General features: G+C 47.9%; 2 protein-coding genes across 3 annotated transcripts in view; one reads left to right on the top strand and one right to left on the bottom strand.

The window, feature by feature from the left end:
• The window catches only part of KIAA0319L (KIAA0319 like), a 53,556-nt gene extending 47,154 nt beyond the window's left edge, over positions 1-6,402 (bottom strand). The window contains exons 1-2 of the mRNA XM_074934611.1: positions 6,351-6,402; positions 3,669-3,814 (exon numbers count right to left, since the gene is read on the bottom strand). Of these exons, the coding sequence (XP_074790712.1) occupies positions 3,669-3,789 (121 nt within the window). The 5' untranslated portion in view covers positions 3,790-3,814; positions 6,351-6,402. The remainder of the gene's footprint in view (positions 1-3,668; positions 3,815-6,350) is intronic.
• Positions 6,403-6,693: 291 nt separating this feature from the next.
• NCDN (neurochondrin) lies at positions 6,694-16,543 on the top strand. Of its 2 annotated transcripts, XM_074934181.1 has the most exons (7): positions 6,694-6,978; positions 9,247-9,386; positions 9,872-10,867; positions 11,758-11,999; positions 13,203-13,427; positions 14,298-14,440; positions 14,763-16,543. In XM_074934181.1, the coding sequence occupies exons 2-7, from the start codon at positions 9,261-9,263 to the stop codon at positions 15,197-15,199; spliced, it is 2,169 nt and encodes a 722-aa protein (XP_074790282.1). In that variant the 5' UTR covers positions 6,694-6,978; positions 9,247-9,260; the 3' UTR covers positions 15,200-16,543. The 2 variants fall into 2 exon arrangements, with proteins under 2 accessions (XP_074790282.1, XP_074790283.1); XM_074934182.1 differs by lacking the exon at positions 6,694-6,978 and having other exon boundaries at positions 9,096-9,386.
• Positions 16,544-17,018: the final 475 nt, after the last annotated feature.

The raw sequence follows: 17,018 nt of genomic DNA, 5'->3' as shown, positions 1-17,018 counted from the left end.
GACTGGTCAGTCAGCCCTAGTGTGAAATTATCAAGAACCATATCCATTTCATACTGCTGCTAGGAAGAGCTGTGACTGGCGAAAGAAGCAGGCATTGGAATTATTTAATGAGGAGGATAATACACAAAAAATAAGAGGCTAAGGGGTAGGGTAGAGTAGTGAAGACTTCCCCTCACCTCATCAAACAGGCAGAAAGCTCTGGGATTAGGGAGGTGCGGTGGGGGAGAAGAGACAGAAATTTATTTTCCCTGATCCAGCTGATAGAATAGGGAGAGAATTCACATTTATCACACCCCAAATAGCTAAAGGCTGGATTTGAAAGATGGAGTCCCACAAGCAGGCTCCAGAGACGGCAGCCTACTAAAAATCCAAGGACCCTCTATGTCCCCAGTAGCTAAGATGGGCAACAAAACTGGCCTTCTCACCAGGCCATTGCCCTTGGACCTTGCTGATGGAGCCCCCAACTTCATCTTTCATATCTAGCTGGTGGTTTTAGTCCTCCAGGACCCAATTCAGCAAAGCACAGATGCATGTACTTAAAAGCTAAGCATGTGTTTAAGTGCTGTGCAGAACTGGGGCCACAGTTAGTAGATTTCTGCTAAAGTTACCAAGCCCTGCAATAAAAATTTCTTAATTGTTTTAGGTACCAATGTATTTTATTTTATTAAAATACCAGATAGTTAAATCTTTTGGACTTTTTTTTTTGGCCTATTGCCACTAAGTCTGTGAGGGTATTTAGATAATCAACACACTCAGATTTATCTTCTTACGCTGAAGTTCAGATTAATGATTTAGAGCTTGTCTATATGGAAAAAGTTTGCCAGTTATATACCAGTATAGCTATACCAATAACTCATTGGGTGAACACTCATTTGGGTATGAACGTGGGTTTGTTTGATTTAGCTTAAACCCCTTCCAAAGTGTGTAAATTAAACAAAAAAAAAATGCATTTCTGTTCCTCAGAAAGTGTGTCATAGCAGGCATAGTTATATCGGTATAACTGTCAGTTTAAACTCACACCTTAGCTTATACTGGTAAAACTGTCCCATACAGAGACACCCTTACTTACTCCTTAAATGTCGCTATGCTGTACCCGAAGCTCAGTTAGAGCAATACAGAATCAACAGCTTTGGGTTTTGAAACTTTATTAAAAACAGGAAACTCCTAACAGGAAAATCAGTCTACAGGAACCAAGCAAGTGATCTGATAAAAGCCAACAAAACACAGAGAGATTAGATTTCTCAGCTAAAAAGCAGGGATTTAACACATCTTTCAGTTCTCTGACCATGAGATTAATGACACTTACAGCTCATCAGCTTAATCAAACCTACCATCTGGCAAATATCAAGGTAGACACAGTGAAAGTAACAGACAATGGCAGCCTGAGGGTACACTCACACAAGGAAAAAAGTTTACTTATTATGTGGCAACTAATAAATGGGAAGATCCTAGTGAGACAACGCAATTTGTCGTTTTTACATATTAGCAGGTAGAGGTAAACAAAAAGGGAGCCTATCATTGACCCAGACCTGACAACACATGTAAAAGCTGTCTTGTTTTCACTGGAATTTTACCTCATGTTAGCTAACATGGTAAGAACACACCTTATTCCTAGTGAAGACAAGGCCTCAAATGCAACAAAATGCTTTGATCTGGAAATCTCAAAGATAAATCTTAAACACAAACAAGAAACCCCATCAAATGAAAAATCCTGCACAAGTAACTAATTTAGTTTTCATTTCCAGGGTTTTGGGAGGCTGAAGTCTGAACAGGAAATAAGAACAAAAACTTTTTAACCACAGCTGGAAAGATATTAGAACAAACTATTAAACAATCAATTTGTAAACATCTAAAGGATAATAGGGTTATAAGGAATAGCCAGCATGGTATTGTCAAACCAACCTAATTTCCTTCTTTGACAGGGTTTCTAGCCTAGCTGACAGGTGGTAAACTGTAGACATGATGTATCTTGATTTCAGCAAGGTTTTTGACACAGTCCCACATGACATTCTCATAGGCAGAACAGTGAAACATGATCTAGATAAAATTGCTATAAGATTGGTGCACAACTGATTGAAATACCATACTCAAAGAGTAGTTATCAATGGCTTACTATCAAACTGGGAGGGTGTATCTAATGCAGTCCCCCAAGGATCAGTCCTAGGTCAGGTATTGTTCAATATCTTTATTAATGACTTGGATAATGGAATGGAGAGTATGCCTATAAAATTCACAGATGACACCAAGCTGGGAGGGACTGCACGTACTTTGGAGGACAGGATTAGTATTCAAAATGACCTTGACAAATTAGAAACTGGTCTGAAATCAATAAAATGAAATTAAATAAAAGTTAGGAGGGAAAAAAATCAAATGCAAAACTACAAAATAGGAATAACTGGCCAGGTGACAGAGCTGCAGAAAAGGTTCTTGGGGTTTTCGTGGGACACAAATTGAACATGAGCCAACAATATGATGCAGTTGCAAAAAAAGTTAATATAATTCTGGGATGTATTATCAGTAGTTTTATATGTAGGACAAAGAAGATAATTGTCCTGTTCTACTGGGCATATGATGGGACCTCAGCTGGAGTACTGTGTCCAGTATTGGGTGCCACGCTTTAGGAAAGATGTGGACAAACTGAAGAGAGTCCACAGGAGAAAAACAAAAATGATAAAAGGTATATTTTAATACAGGGGGTGGGATCTGATGCCCTCTGCAGGTCCCTTCCAACCTTACATTGCTTTGATTCTATAAGTAAATTCAGGTCACTGAACTGATTTACTGTCTTTGTGGAGATTTTAAACATTACAAGGTTAACCAACTTTTTTGGCTTTCAACCCAGAGTCAAATGAAGGGATTCTGCACAGTATCATTTCTCCTCTCTTTTGGAAAAGATACTTAACTCTGAGAAGACTCTCTCTGGAAACCGTCTCCAAACAAGACAGACACATCTGAATATGAGCTAGGTGGAGAACATAATTTTTTTTTCAGGTTGAAGGAGAATTTTGTTAGTAGCCTGGGAGCTACAGATTATTTAAAAGATTATCAGGTCAGCAGCACTGTCATCTTAGGCCAGGTCTACACTAGAAAATTAGGTCCTCTTAACTATGACGGTGAGGGGAGCGAGAAATCCACCCCACTGAGCAGTGCTGTTAAACTGACATAAGTCCCCATGTAGACAGTGCTAGTCAATGGAAGAATTCTTCCTGTCAACCTAGCTACCGCATTCTGGGGAGGTGGATTACCTACGCCAAAAGGGAGAACCCTTCCAGTCGGTATAGCGTCCACATTGAAGTTCTGCGGTGGCACACCTGCAGTGGATCAGCTGTTTTGCTGTAGTGTTTTAACTGTAGACAAGCCCTTAGAGTAGTAAAGTAGTGCTGTAGAAAGGCTTAGTAAAATCACCATTTTCTATAAAATGTGTTGGTCAGCCTACCTTTCTAACAGCTTAGAGGCATACTTTGCTATGGAAACAGGTGGTTAACCCCCCTTCCTCACAGGTACTTAGGTGTGGGTTGGTTTTTGTTTTGGCTATTTCACTATCTAGGATGTCTGCCTGGTAATTAACAGATTTCACACACCCCACCCTTCAAACATTTAAAATGAATCAAGGGGCTAAATCTAGACTGAGGCACAGAAATAGCTGAGAGAGAGAACTGAATAGTCACCTGTAGACGAAGACAGGGCACAGAGGCAGGCACACATGTAGAACAGGTGAAAACTTCCCAGGCAACGTCCTGATAAAATCCAGAAGCTAATGCTGAACTTGGCTTCCAACCTCTTCTCCATGGCCTTCGTAGGCAGAACCAGGGCTCTATAAACACACAAGAAAGAGAAATCATGCAGCAAACAATTTATAGGTGGTTCTTCATGAAGCTGACAAGGTGAAAGGACTGAAGAAATTGGGGGGGAAAGGAGTGTTCAATCTTATCTATCATGACTCAGACCAACAACAGAGAACTAATTACCAATATTATGAGAGATCTGAAATGAAACCAACAGTAGCAGAAAAGATCTTCGCCATTTCCTGTGTTTGTACTGCAGTAAGTCAGGATATTTGTTTTTCCTTCACAATTTCTTTAGACACCACCACTTGCATCTTTGAAGCATAAAAAACAAAATCCCCAATAGCATCATCATAATCCATTTGATTCTGTGTGCGCACTCTGGAAACTTCCCTTTCAAATCTACAACAACAACCAGCCAGCGCTGCTTGGATAAGACAAACACCAATAAGCCCAGCACAACTGCTAGCAGGAAGGCAGCAGAAAATGTCATCACTTGGCTATTTGTGCTGGCTGGTACCAGCCAGAAACAAAGACAGACAAAGGTTCAGCAGCATTGACAAAACAACCAATTAAAAGCCAATTTTGCTTCTAAGGACACTGATGATGGCACTAATGGTCAAACCAGAAGTTTAATCTTTTTGAATTTCCAGGTCTCACCTGTGCCAAGATTGAGGGCAGCATCAAAAACAAAAAAGTTGTTATAACTGTTATAACAAGTTATAACTGGAGTTTAATCAGTTTTCCTTCCAATCCCTGACTAGTTGCATTCTCAGACTGAGAATAAGAGTCCAGATGTAACATTAACTAGCTCTGAAGAGATCTGTCACTCAAGTCCTTTCATAACATCATATGTTACCAAAGCCTAGTCAGTGGAAGGAGCTATCAGATGTATTGCTCAGAAATGTGAATGACACAAAAAGTTAATGATCTAAAATATAATATCAACCTTACAAGGCAGAACGTGGGCATTGTGACGCTTACGTAGTTTATGTCTGTAAGCCACCTCAAGTTCCTCAGATGAGATTCAGCAGTATTATCATCATCATTATTATAGAGTTGAGTATCAGTTTATTCTTAAGGAAATTTCCATAGAATTAGGGAGAGCATTTTGGTCAACAGAAGTAGACAAGAATATGGACAGCAGATAATTCTTGTTGATGCCAACGTAGTTTATGATAACAAGAAATTTCACAAGGTAACAAATGGGAAAAGGAGTTGGAAGGGAGGATTTAACCAATAGGAAGCTAAAAAAGTTTGCAACACTTCTGTCCTGCGTGTTACAAGCACACCCAAAAACAAAAATTCCATGTCTGCTGCTACAGCTTTCTGCATGGATCACAGGACAATGTTTACTTAAAACGTCTTTAGATTGATGAAGACCTATCATAATCTGGTCTGCCAGCTATGCAGAAGTCTGTTGGTGTACACAGCGATAAACTGTGTTTGATCAGCATCTTAACAGCTGTGAAATGAGACATTCTGTTTGAGTAATCAGGACTTTTTTTTTTTTAAACTTACAACTCAGACAACCTAGTAACTTACTGAATAGATGACCTTTTAAAGTATATATTTTGCTTGTAATCGTATATATTGCCTTGCATACGTATTTAAAATTTTATGTTGCAGGGAGAGTTTGTAACTGCAACTTATCCTTAACAGATGAAAGAGGAGCATAAAATAAAACAAAACCCTTTACAAAACATTACAAGGTGAGCTTTGTCTGGGCAGTCACACTGGTAAACACAGACACTGAGTTTAATAATGAAAATACCTACAGTGTCTACTTTCATCTGACAAAGTTTTCATTCCATTACTATATCTCTTGATTTCTTTTTTCCTTCTATTATGCAATCGTATACAATTTAGGAACACCACATCCTAAAGTTGCTGTACAAAATAAAGTAACATACACATTGAATAAAATAGCACACTCCTCCAAATAAGCCTGAAATTATCTCACTTGCTTCCCTGCCCCACTCCAAACTGAGAAGGGAAACAAATGTTTGCTCTTTTCCCCCCTCCCCTGCATGCAGCTCTAGATAGCATACCTTATTCTTCCCAGTGCAAAAGCCAGACTGGCTTTGCACAGGAGAAAGTAATTTCCTGGAAAAAAAAACGGGGAGTCAAATGAGAGTCAGGGGGAGCTGATCAGTTGACAGAGACGCTATTGCTGTTCCCTGGAAAGAGTCCATCTCCGGCACATCCCTTTAACCGTTTTATTTTGAAGAACACGGATTTTTTTTTTTTTTTTTAAAAGTCAGCGTTACGACGGGCAGCAGATACCCGGGGCGAGCACCACAGGCAGCCCAGGCCCGGCTCGGGCTCCGGAGCCAAGGCTCCCATTACAAGAAGCTCCCTAGCCGCTTGGAGGTTGCTAACCCGGGTCCAGCAGGGCTTCCCCCACGCTCAAGCGCCAACAGCCCCCAGCCCACCCGTGCCGGCCGAGGGGGGGCGCAGCGGTGCCGGAGCGGAGGGAGCCCAGCAGCCGCTGCCTGCGGAACTCCCGGCCACTGGCTCTGCGCAGCGCCGAGCACGCGGCTCGCCTAACAAGCGGGTACCTACCACGGGCACATGACCAGGGGGCTGCGCTCTCGCTGGGGCCCGGGGGTGTCGCGCGGGGCTCCGAGAGCGCCCCCCGCGACCTCACCCGCGCCGCTCCCCGCAGGGCAGGGGGGGCTCAGGCTTCCAGCGCCTCTCGCCGGGGGGGCGCGCAGCCTCCTCCCCCGCTTCCATGGGCGGGGGGGGCCGGGGCCGGGGCTGCCCCCGCAGTGAGGGGAGGTCCCTGAGGAGCCGGCCCTGGGCGTGCGCCGGCTCGGAGGCTCCTTCTCTCGGCTTCACTCAGCGGCAGGCTGGGGGCGGCACCCGTTCACCTCTGACCCGGAAACACAACCTCACCCCCCCCCCGGCACCCGGAAGCGGAAACAGAGGCGGCTACGCCAGAGAGCGGTGGTTTCTGTGTATCTAGCGGGGCCTGGCCGCGTCTGCCCCGCAGAAGCCGCCCGGTCGGGAAGGGCCTCGCGGCATCATCGGGCCTGCGGAGAGCCGCGAGGAATTCCTGCCCCTGGACGTTGCCCATTTCCGGCATGGCGGCGGCGGCATCACCCGCCGCCTAACAATCCAGCACGCGATTGGCTGGAGCGGGGGCGTGGGGCTCGCTGACTGGCTGGGAGGAGAGGCTGAAGGGTGTGAGGTGAGGACCCTGGGGGCCGGCGGCTGATGTGAGGGCAGCGTGTTCAGGCTCTCATAGCTGTGAATGAGGGGAACTTTGCGGGGGTGGAGGGAGCCTCAGTGTCAGCCCCCTCTGATACCAGATCCCCTGGGGGGGGGCTGCCCGACCAGGGTTCCCTGGGGGGCAATGGCCGGGGGGGCTGCCCGACCAGGGTTCCCTGGGGGGCAATGGCCGGGGGGGAGGGGAGCATGGTATGTGGCGACTTGAAGGGCACGTCGGGGGCGGGGGGGGGATGTGTTCGGGGGGGGAGGGCAGGCAGGATACCCCCAGGGACAGGAGCCCATCTCACCGCACAGTCAGGCTTGGTCACTGTTTCTACCCACCCCTAAAGTTTTTTTGTGGGGGTTATGCCCCCGTCTTAACAGGACGACTGACTCCCAGAAGCCCATTAACAGGGCCCTGGGAAACGCCGCCGCGTGGCGACTCATAAAGCCGTGGGTCGTGATGCCCAAACTTGCAGGGTGCAGCAGATCCCGGGGCTGCAAGACGTGGGGTTGGGGTGTCACTAGGCACTGCCTTCCCCTCTGAGTCCGTGCTGGATGGGGCTGGGGACTCTGTGCTGCTGGGAGCGCCACCGTTCTGGGAGGACACAAAGCGGAGGCCTGGGGCCGCTTGTGCTTATTAAGATCCTTAGAGCTGGTCTAATTTCAACACAGGCAACTGGTTTATGACCTCTCACAATCTCACCCCCTTGGTCTGGAGTCTTCTCCTGCTACTACTATGAACTAGTTCTGTAGCATTGCTGTGTGCCGTGAAACGCTGGCTGCCTACCATCCCAGAGGTGGCTGCATTTCTGTGGTGGACGAAGGGATCCTTGTCTATATAATAGATTATAAAGTGATGTGCATTGTTCCAAAAGAAAAGGAGCTCTGGACGTGTAACTGCTAAAACTAGCACACTCTCCCCATCCACACGTTTTAATTTAGTCGGGCTTCCTGTAATAGGTAGTTTCAGGACTCTTTCATTTAGCCTAATAGGCAGATTTATGACTCAGGAGGCACATTTGTAATATGCAAATACACATTCATGTTAGTACGTGCTGTATTTACATATTGTGGCACAATAATACCAAATGGCTATTCAAAAAGCTTTATGCAGAGTGACGAGGGTACAGTCACAGATTTCATCCCCCAAATATTGTGGCTGTTTTGATGTGAAATGCCCAAAAGAATCCAACTCTGCAAAATATCCTTGTGAAAACACAGAGTTTGTTGTTGAGCAGTAGAAGCACGCCTACAAAATGTCCACACTCCTGTTTTCTATTTGTCTAGTGCTTCTGTAATTTTAAAATAGCCTCAACACTTTAAACCAAATTTGGTTTAAAAACTTTTTTCATGTGTGGGTTTGGACGTACTGTACCATGTATGAGCCTGGAACAAATGTTTATAGCGGAGTAATAAACTTCTCTGAAACTGTGGTTTGTAATGGAAATGCTGATGACAGATTCTGAGCCCAGCCACACAAATACGTAGTTATAATTAAGGAAGCTTTCTGCTATGTAATTATCCAAACAAAAGAAAGCTGCCAGCAGCCTGTGTGGAATACGCATTTGAGAAAGGCGCGACCCCACAGTTTAAGCTAGAAATAAATGTGGCTCTAAATGAGCAAAAGTTGGCATCCCTTAGTTTGAAATGGTTTTTAATGATTTCTTCTCTCTTCATTTAAATAAGAATAGACCATGTAGTCCAAATCAGTCCATTGATCCGGCAGTGATCAATATTTGATACTTCAAATATAAATGCACAAAGCAACAACCATAAAACCTGGCCAACTTTACCATGCTGCAGATTCCTTCCTGATTCCTACATTCATCAGTTTATGCCCTGAAGCCTGATGTTTGATTACCCTTATGGTAACTTACATGACTACAGATTTTATTATGAGCCATAAAATAACCCAGCTCCTTTTAAAATCCAGCCACTGTATTTGAGATGCTGACCATCTGCAGTGGGGAATTCTACAGGCTGAGCACATAGGCAGGAATGTTTTTCTTTTCTTTTAGATTTTCTTGTGATTAATTTAATCCTTGTTCTCTGATTATGGGGCAGGGTAATGAGGGGGCTCTGATTAGTTCTCAGTGATCTTAAACATCTCTGTCACGTTCCCCTCTGACTCTTCTTCTCAGTTAGAGCATCTCTCTATCATACCTGATTTCTCCATTGGAACTGGCAGCCCCACCGCATCCCAGTGCTTGCTGGTTTGGTAAACGCTGCCTTTCTTTGTTCGCAGGTGGACTTAGCATCATGACTTCCCATTCAACAGCTACTCCCGAGGCCAGTGAAAGCACAAGGAATGCAACGCTGGAGCGGTGCCTGAGTGTGCTCAGAGATGCAAAACATGACAGTGAGCAGTTTGCAGCCCTGCTCTTGGTAAGAATCCATTTTCAGCTGGCACAATAGAGTGCAACCACTTCAGAAACAAACATAGGAACAGCCACCATCGGTTAGATGTCCCTGCAGGGAGAATTGTTAGTGCAGGGGGGAAGTACGGATTCCTGGGTTCTGTTTCCAGTTCTGCCACTGACATGCGATGAGACTTTGGGCAACTTCCTCCAAATCTCTATGCCTAGGCCTTCCTGTTTGTAAAATGGGGGTAAAACTCATCTCCATGGGGTTGTTGTGAGAGTTAATTGGTGTTAGCAGAGCACTCTGAGGTTCACAGCTGTATGTTTTGTCCAGGTGCCCAGGCTGCTGTGCAGATCTGGGGGCCACTGGATGGCTGGGGGTCCACTTCGCTGTATAAATGAATGAGTTCCTCTGGCCTCTTTTTGAACTACTCAGCCCTGTAAAGAGCCTCTAGCAAGGCCTCTGTCCATGTGTTTGTGCTCCTCATTGATCCTTGGTTTGTCTGGCAGGTGACCAAAGCAGTCAGAGCGGGAGACGTTGACTCCAGAACCCGTCGTCGGATCTTTGATGCAGTTGGATTCACGTTCCCAAACCGGCTTCTTGCTTCCAGGGAGTCCCCAGCTGGCTGTCCAGAGCACATGTTCCGAGCACTTGGCCTCACCCTCCTGGCATGTTTCTGCACTGATCCGGAGTTAGCCAGCCATTCACAGATCCTTAACAAAATCCCGACCTTCAACAACATCCTGGCTTCTCCGTCTGATCCAGACGATATGTCCACCAGCTCCATGATCGATGATGTTTACCAGTGTCTGGGCGCAGTCCTGGGCACTCCCAGGGGCCCCAAAGAGTTGGTGTCCCAGGGAACCGTGTCAGCTCTGTGCCAGGCCTATGTGAATCGCAGTTACGGCTGTGACCGCGCCCTTGAGCTGCTCATGGGGCTTCTAGCCACAGCAGAGACTAAGTGCTGGCAGAGAGCCACCCCTGACCTTAGGGCTGTGCTGAGCAGGCTCAGTGAGGAATTCCACCAGGCTGAAGACGTGACCAAATTCCAGCTGTGTGATGTTCTGCCTCACTTTGTATCTCCATCGCTGCTGCTCACCCGGGACCAACAACTTTCTGAGTGCCTCTGCAACCTTTACAGAGGCCTGGTTAGCATCCTGAGCAGCAAACTGAGCCAGTCCCAGCGTGACCCTGCACTGAAGCTTGCTGCCTGCCTCACACAGGCCTGTGGCTCAGAATGGATCCCAACGGAGAGGGCTGGGAGCAAGTTCCTGGCCCTGCTGGTGAACCTGGCTTGTGTGGAGGTCCGTCTGTCCCTGGAGGAGCTGGACTTAGCAGACGTTGATGGGAAGCAGGAGGTAGTAACAGGCTGTTACACCCTTATTGAGCTGGGGATCCTGGAGTGCATGAAAGAAGAGAAACCACGGCTGAAGGAGGCGCAGAAAATGCAACTCGTGAGGATAATGGAGGAGGCGTTTGGGGCTGTAATATACTACCTGAGACAGGTAAAGCTATGACTGGAAATAGCCCCCCTCCCTGGTGTGATGCCTGCCTTGTGCGAGCAGTCACTGGGAGATCTCTGTGTTGCTGGGTTTTGGGAGATCCCTAAATACACATAGGCCTATGCCTGCGTCCATGGAAATCAGGGAGAGTTTGCTTTGGCCTCTCTGTTTTTGTTTTCTTCCGTGTCGTTTAAAAGCTATAGCCCCAGACTGACACTCTCCCCTCCCCAAGTGCTCCTTTCTGCTCCCTGTTCCCATCACCAGACACTTGGAACAGTTCTCGCTGATTCCAAAAACATCTGTACTGGTCTTCTCAAAGCTTTTTCAGATCTGACCAATCACGAGACATTCAGAATCGTGAACACTGTGATTATCCTCATGTTGGTGACACCGTGTTCCCTGCAAAGAAAAAAGATATTTGGCAGCTGCTATCTAGAGACCAGCCAGAATCAGGAATCAATGCTTTCTAGCATCAGAAACTCCAGGAGGTTGTAAACCTGTCCCTGGTGCATTGGTCTAGCCGTGCTGACTCAGCTCTGGTCCAGGACTGAATACAGCAAGTCCTGGACCTAGGACCAGTGTAATTTTCATTCCCCGTGTAGCTGAAGGACAAGGTGGCCCAGTTCACTTAGCTTTCGGGGGAGTGTCAAGACTTAAAGCTGAAAGTAAGGATGTCACAACAGAAATGTGTTTATCAGTTTACCTCACTGGAGTGAGGTGCAGAGCCCAGCTTTTCCTGTCCTTTACGAACTGTTCAGCACCGAGGGGAGGGGCCATCCAGGGTTTCCTGCCTTTGGCCTCACCTCACTGGGGAGGCTGAAATGGGAAAAAGCCTCTGCTCCCAGAGCTCGCCTCTGCTGCGTCATCTCATGCCTGGTTTGTTCCCTGGGCAGGTGGGAGAGCAGAAGCTGAAGGATCCTTTCATATTTGCCTCTGTTCGAATCCTCAGTGCCTGGCTGGCTGAAGAGACCTCCTCCCTCAAGCAGGAAATCTGTGACCTCCTGCCTTTCCTCATTCATTATGCAAAGGCACTTTTCCAAGAGGGGGACAAAGCCAGGAGCGCATCCCAGCATGCGGCGGAGCTGTCTGGACCAGGCAGCCCTCAGGGCTCCGTGTGGCCCAGAGATGCTCTAAGGTGAGTATCTCAAGCACAGGATAGACACAGTTATGCTGCTCCGACATCTTGGCACAGAAACATAGATCACATCAGACTGTGGGGCCATCAAGTCTGTATCCTGCTTCCAATAGCAGTCCACAGCTGATATCTCAGAGGAAGGAAAAAACCCATAATACATCTACGTACTTGAGCAACTCTGCATGAGGTGGCTGGAGAAATCCGTTCTTGAGCCTCATGGCAGCAGCCAATGTCTTGGAACATGAGAGCTGGCACTTCTTGTCTTAGCAGAACTGCAGTAGTTCATTATTCATATGTTTTTAGGAGTCCTGCCACAATATTTGATTTCGTCCCCTCCTGCAACATAGAGTTCCCCGGGTTGACTGCATTCAGTGGGAAGTAGCATTCCTTTTGTTCTAAACTTACCAGCCATTCATTTCAAGTGTCCCTGTGTTTGCAGCATAGGGGGCCGATGTGATTTTGTATTTTTCACTCTTGTTAACCCCAGTCTTTCGATCGTAGGGTTTATACAGAACATGCCACTGTAGCTTCAAAGCACCTTTTCTTTCTGAGCTGAATAATTCTGCTGGTGTGATCCTAGCACTTGGAGCTCACCTAGCACACAGGGATGGGGACCTTCTGCTGTGTTCCGGCACAATGCTGTAAACTCGACAGTATTTCCATCCAGTCTGCGATTGCTAGGAGCCAGGACAGGGAATTGAATCTTGGTCTCCTGGCTGGCAGTGCAGTGCACACACCAGGCTTCTAGCCTTGTGTTTCACAGCTTGATTGTTGTTCAGCGGTATATATGGATTTCTCATTTGCTGTTCAAGAGGCAGTTGGAACTCCCTTTGTAAGATTCCGGGAGGGATTGATTATGGCGATAATGAGACTAGCCAAAGTTGCAACAGATAGTGCAGCAAAGAGTTCTGGAAGGGTTACAGAACCTCCTGCATCAGATCTTAGCTATTAGAAGTTAGGGTGAGACCTTCCTGGGAGCAGATTTCTCACATCTGCCTGCTCTGAGGTTTCTTGCCTGTTATTCTGAAGCATGCTATTGGAGACAGGACAGTGGACTAGATAGCCTGTGAGTTGATCCAGTCTGACAATTCCTATGTTCCATTCTCCCATGCACTCATTTTGTTTTTAACGGATTGAAATGTCAGCCTGCAACCAGCTAACCGCATCTCCTTTACTGTATTTCCCATCCCATCCCCTCTGCAGATTTCTGCTACCTGGCTTGTGCCATTTGACGGCAGAGGACCGACCTCGGGAAATCCTTATCTCAGAGGGGGCTCCAGCATTGCTGTGTCAATATTTTCTGCACCAGTGGGAGTTGTTGGCCTCTGACCCCCAGACCTCTGCTCCTCCAGACAGCATAGATATCAGTTTGCAAACCACCTGTGGAGTTTTCCTTAACCTTGTGGTGACCGCCCCAGACTTGGTCAGGTAACAAACCTGGAACTGCAGGAAGGCACTTGTTTTAAGATCTTCAGTAAGAATAAAGAAGGTGGTAGGAGAGAGGAGTTCGTTGGGTTTCAGGCTAGTTCCCAGCATGTCACTAATTGGCTCCCCACTGGCAGGCTCAGAAGAGAGGCCAGAACTGCATGTGCCATGGCACTGAACTTCCCTCTCAGCCTAGACACTCTCAGGGCAGACTGGAGGCATGTCGGCAGAGCTAGGATTTCCCTTAGGCCGCTCTAGAGTGACACTGCCCAGTGCTTTGAGCTGCATTAGAGAAAACTGAATCCAGCCCTTCTGCGCAAGGAGTTGGGTCCTCAAAGTGCAGATCTGGTCCCAAAGGGATTTTTTAGAAGGGTGCCTCATTACTCAGGTTTCTAATCCCTGCATGTCTGAATCAGGTCCGGCACCTCTGCTGAGACAAACAGGCATGGTTTCGTGTTACCCCTGTAGACCAGACCCAGCCACTGGGACCAAGCCAGAGTCAGTTCTTCCTTACACATCACCGACAGAATGCTCAGGGCGTTGCTGAGGCAGAAAGAGCTCTGATCGCACTTCGGGTCCCAGGTGCAGTTTGTGGTGCCAGGATGGAGAGAAATTGCCTTCTGTAACAGGAGTGTGATCATTTGGGACATCACCGAGAGAAAGAACTAGAGTTGTCACCATGCTCTGGGGTCCTGATTACAGCCACTCGCTCACTCCAGCTTTGCTGTAAAATGTGCATCCAGTTTGCCCAGGACTCCAGGGTTTAGGATTGGGACTTTCCCACTGTGACAGTGTTGCTTCCCTGCCACAGGGTTAAGCCTGGCACCTCTGGGTGCTTCCAGCTCCACTCAGCACACAATTGGTTTTCTCTAGGCAAGACAGATGCTTTTCTTCCCTGATGGATGCGCTGCTGAAGTCTCTCCCCGCTCTGCTTCCCCAGAGGGATCGCCTTGTTCTAGCAGCCAATGTTACCACGCTGGGCTTGATGATGGCCAGGATCCTTGACGTTTCTCCAGGTAAGAAGTGATCCTGGCGACGTAGCTGAGCACTTTTGTTGTCAATGGGACGGGACTGGGACCGGGGGAGATTGCACAGCAGGGGTGACCTGCCCAGTTTGGGGTCAGGAGCCCTGTTACTGGAAAGGTGTGTTTAGTGAACAAACCAAAACCTTGTGGAGCAAGAGCATGTGGTATGCTTGTGGGGGGCTGGAAAGACGTGGATTAAGGAACTCCCGTATCATCTATTCTGCACCTCCTGAAGAAAGCCCTGCAGCAAGCTGACTCCTGGGAGCGTGCCAAGGCCAGCCCAGTGAATTAATTCATTTCCCATTTCTTTCAGCTCTCCAGGGGATGCCATCAGCCAAGGACTTCTTCGAAGCCGCTATCTGCTTCCTTTCTCAGGCCCACGTTGCCCGGGTGGATCCCGCCAGCCAGTGCTTGGCCATGGCTGTGTCACCAGCCTATGAGGCAGCCTGGGCAGACCTCAGTGAGCTGTGGTTCCTGGGGATGCAGGCCTTTGCCAGCTGCGTGCCGCTCTTTCCCTGGCTGCCCCAAATGGTCCTCCAGTCACATTGGCTAGACGACCTCTTGCGGTTATTGGGTCAAGCTACCCCGGTCTCGGTGGACTTTGAGCTCCTGACGGCATTGCAGGGTGTCTTGCTGGAGCTGGCCAGAGCCAGCCAGCAATGCAGAGAGGTGATCGTCTTACAGCAGGGCAAGGAGCTGGCCAACCGTTATGGCCTGGCAGCTTTAGAACAGTGCCTTTGTGAGCGGTGAAGGACGCCTCCTCCCACAGCCGCGTGCTGCGGGGGTGGGGGGAATAAAGCCAGGCATTTGAGAGAGGTTTTCCTAGCTCCTCACACACCTTTCAACCGTTTACTTCCAGGACGTGGGCACGAGGCGTTTAAGTAGCCAAACACCTCGTAAAATTAGAGAGGTGCAGTCAGAGCTCAGCAGGGCCCGGAGGAGCAGGGTTTGCTCTGCCTGGCACCTGCTGTTCAGAATAATTGCTGCTTGGCTGTGTTTGGCTCTCTGCATTCACAGATTCGGGTGAGGGGAGTTGGGTCCCAACGGGGGAGAGGGCCGGCGTGAGGGTGCCCCTTCAAAATGCATTCTTTTCAGGACTAATGAGGCTCTGGCATTGCTGGGAAAGTGGCCCGGTGACCAACTCTTCCTGGATTCCGTGTTCTGGGGGTGGTTTCCAAGGAGGTTTGTGTATAAGGCTAACGAAAGCAGAGGCACTCACTTCTCTCAAGCCTGAGCCAGGCACTGAGCAAGCTTGCTCTGCAAGCACATGCCAATGCAGGCCTACAGCTTTCCAGTCCCGGGCCACCCCACGGCTTTCTCTCCTGTGACCAGCAGCACCCCCTGCTGGTCAAATCTGGGCTCTCACACAGCTCTCTTAACAGACCTCCATCCTGAACTGCAGCCCTCCCCTGCTCTGCCAGTCTGGGGCTCCCCTACCAATGCACCTCATCCCTAAAATGAAGCCCCCACCAGCTTTATGAATGGATCTCGGTCCTGATCTGCAGCACCCCCTGCTATTCTAGTCCTGCGGTCTCAGCTGAGCAACAAGGACAGCCCTGTGTCAAATGGTCTGATGGTTCCATGATGCAGTGTGAGCAAAATGCCACTAGGGCCTTGATCCAAGATGGCCACAAGTTCCCTTGTGACCTGAGCCTGCCTTGCCCTGGCAGCTAGTGAACTGGAGGTGAAATGACTGCACGCTCTCCGATCAAGCAGCGTGATTGTACAGGGTGCAGCTGAGCTTTTGTTTCAAAAGGGTCAAAGCTGCAGTTAATTTTGGTCTGTCGTTGTTGGCAGGTCTCTTTCATTGTCATAAGAATGGAAGTTTATCTCCCCGTTAAACCAGGCACTGCACTGGAGAGCACCCCCAGGCCATGTGTAGATGGAATCCTGGGATTTAAACTGCCCAGGATGTTGATTTTATATTTTCTCATCTTGACCAAAGGATTTTTATTTGTCTCTCCCTGGGCTCTTGAATGCAGCCTATAAATCCTGTGTTCCCATGTGCGGGATGGGCTTTGCCATTTCCAAAAGAACCAAGGAAAACCTTGACCTTCTCTCCTTCTGTTGGCATTTCAAATGTTAAATAAAGTGTTTTAATAAAAGCCCAGTTGCAATAGAAGAATTTGTTTGTTGCTTCAGTTTGCAAATCCCTTTCTTAATGAGATTTAATTCTGTGAAAGTGCGTGAGCGTCTCTCGTCCTTTCTCCTTTGTACTCGCTTTGCTGGATATTCTAAAGTCACCATGTTTGCGATTCAAGCAGCAGCTCAGAAAGAGGACTGCAGAGCTCCAAAGGTGAGTAAGGCTAGGGGGCCCCAAAGATCGCCTACCATTTACCCCAAACATTTCCAAGGCTCTGATGACCACACCAGGCCACCTAACCAAGTATGGGCCCAATCCTGCAAGGGCCATTACGCTGATGGAGTCCTATGCCACACAGAGCTTCTTACTGCATTGGGGCCTGTAAAAGGAGCATTTTTTAAACCCTGAGGATAATTAGTCATTGGAACAACTTATCTAGGGCATATGGTGGGTTCTCCATCATGTGGCATCTTTAAATTGAGAGCT

Source organism: Natator depressus, chromosome 19, assembly GCF_965152275.1.
Source record: "Natator depressus isolate rNatDep1 chromosome 19, rNatDep2.hap1, whole genome shotgun sequence".
In the NCBI taxonomy this organism is placed as follows: Eukaryota; Metazoa; Chordata; order Testudines; family Cheloniidae; genus Natator; species Natator depressus.
The sequence above is the reverse complement of the archived record's forward strand: the minus strand, read 5'-3'. Positions and strand labels throughout refer to the sequence as shown.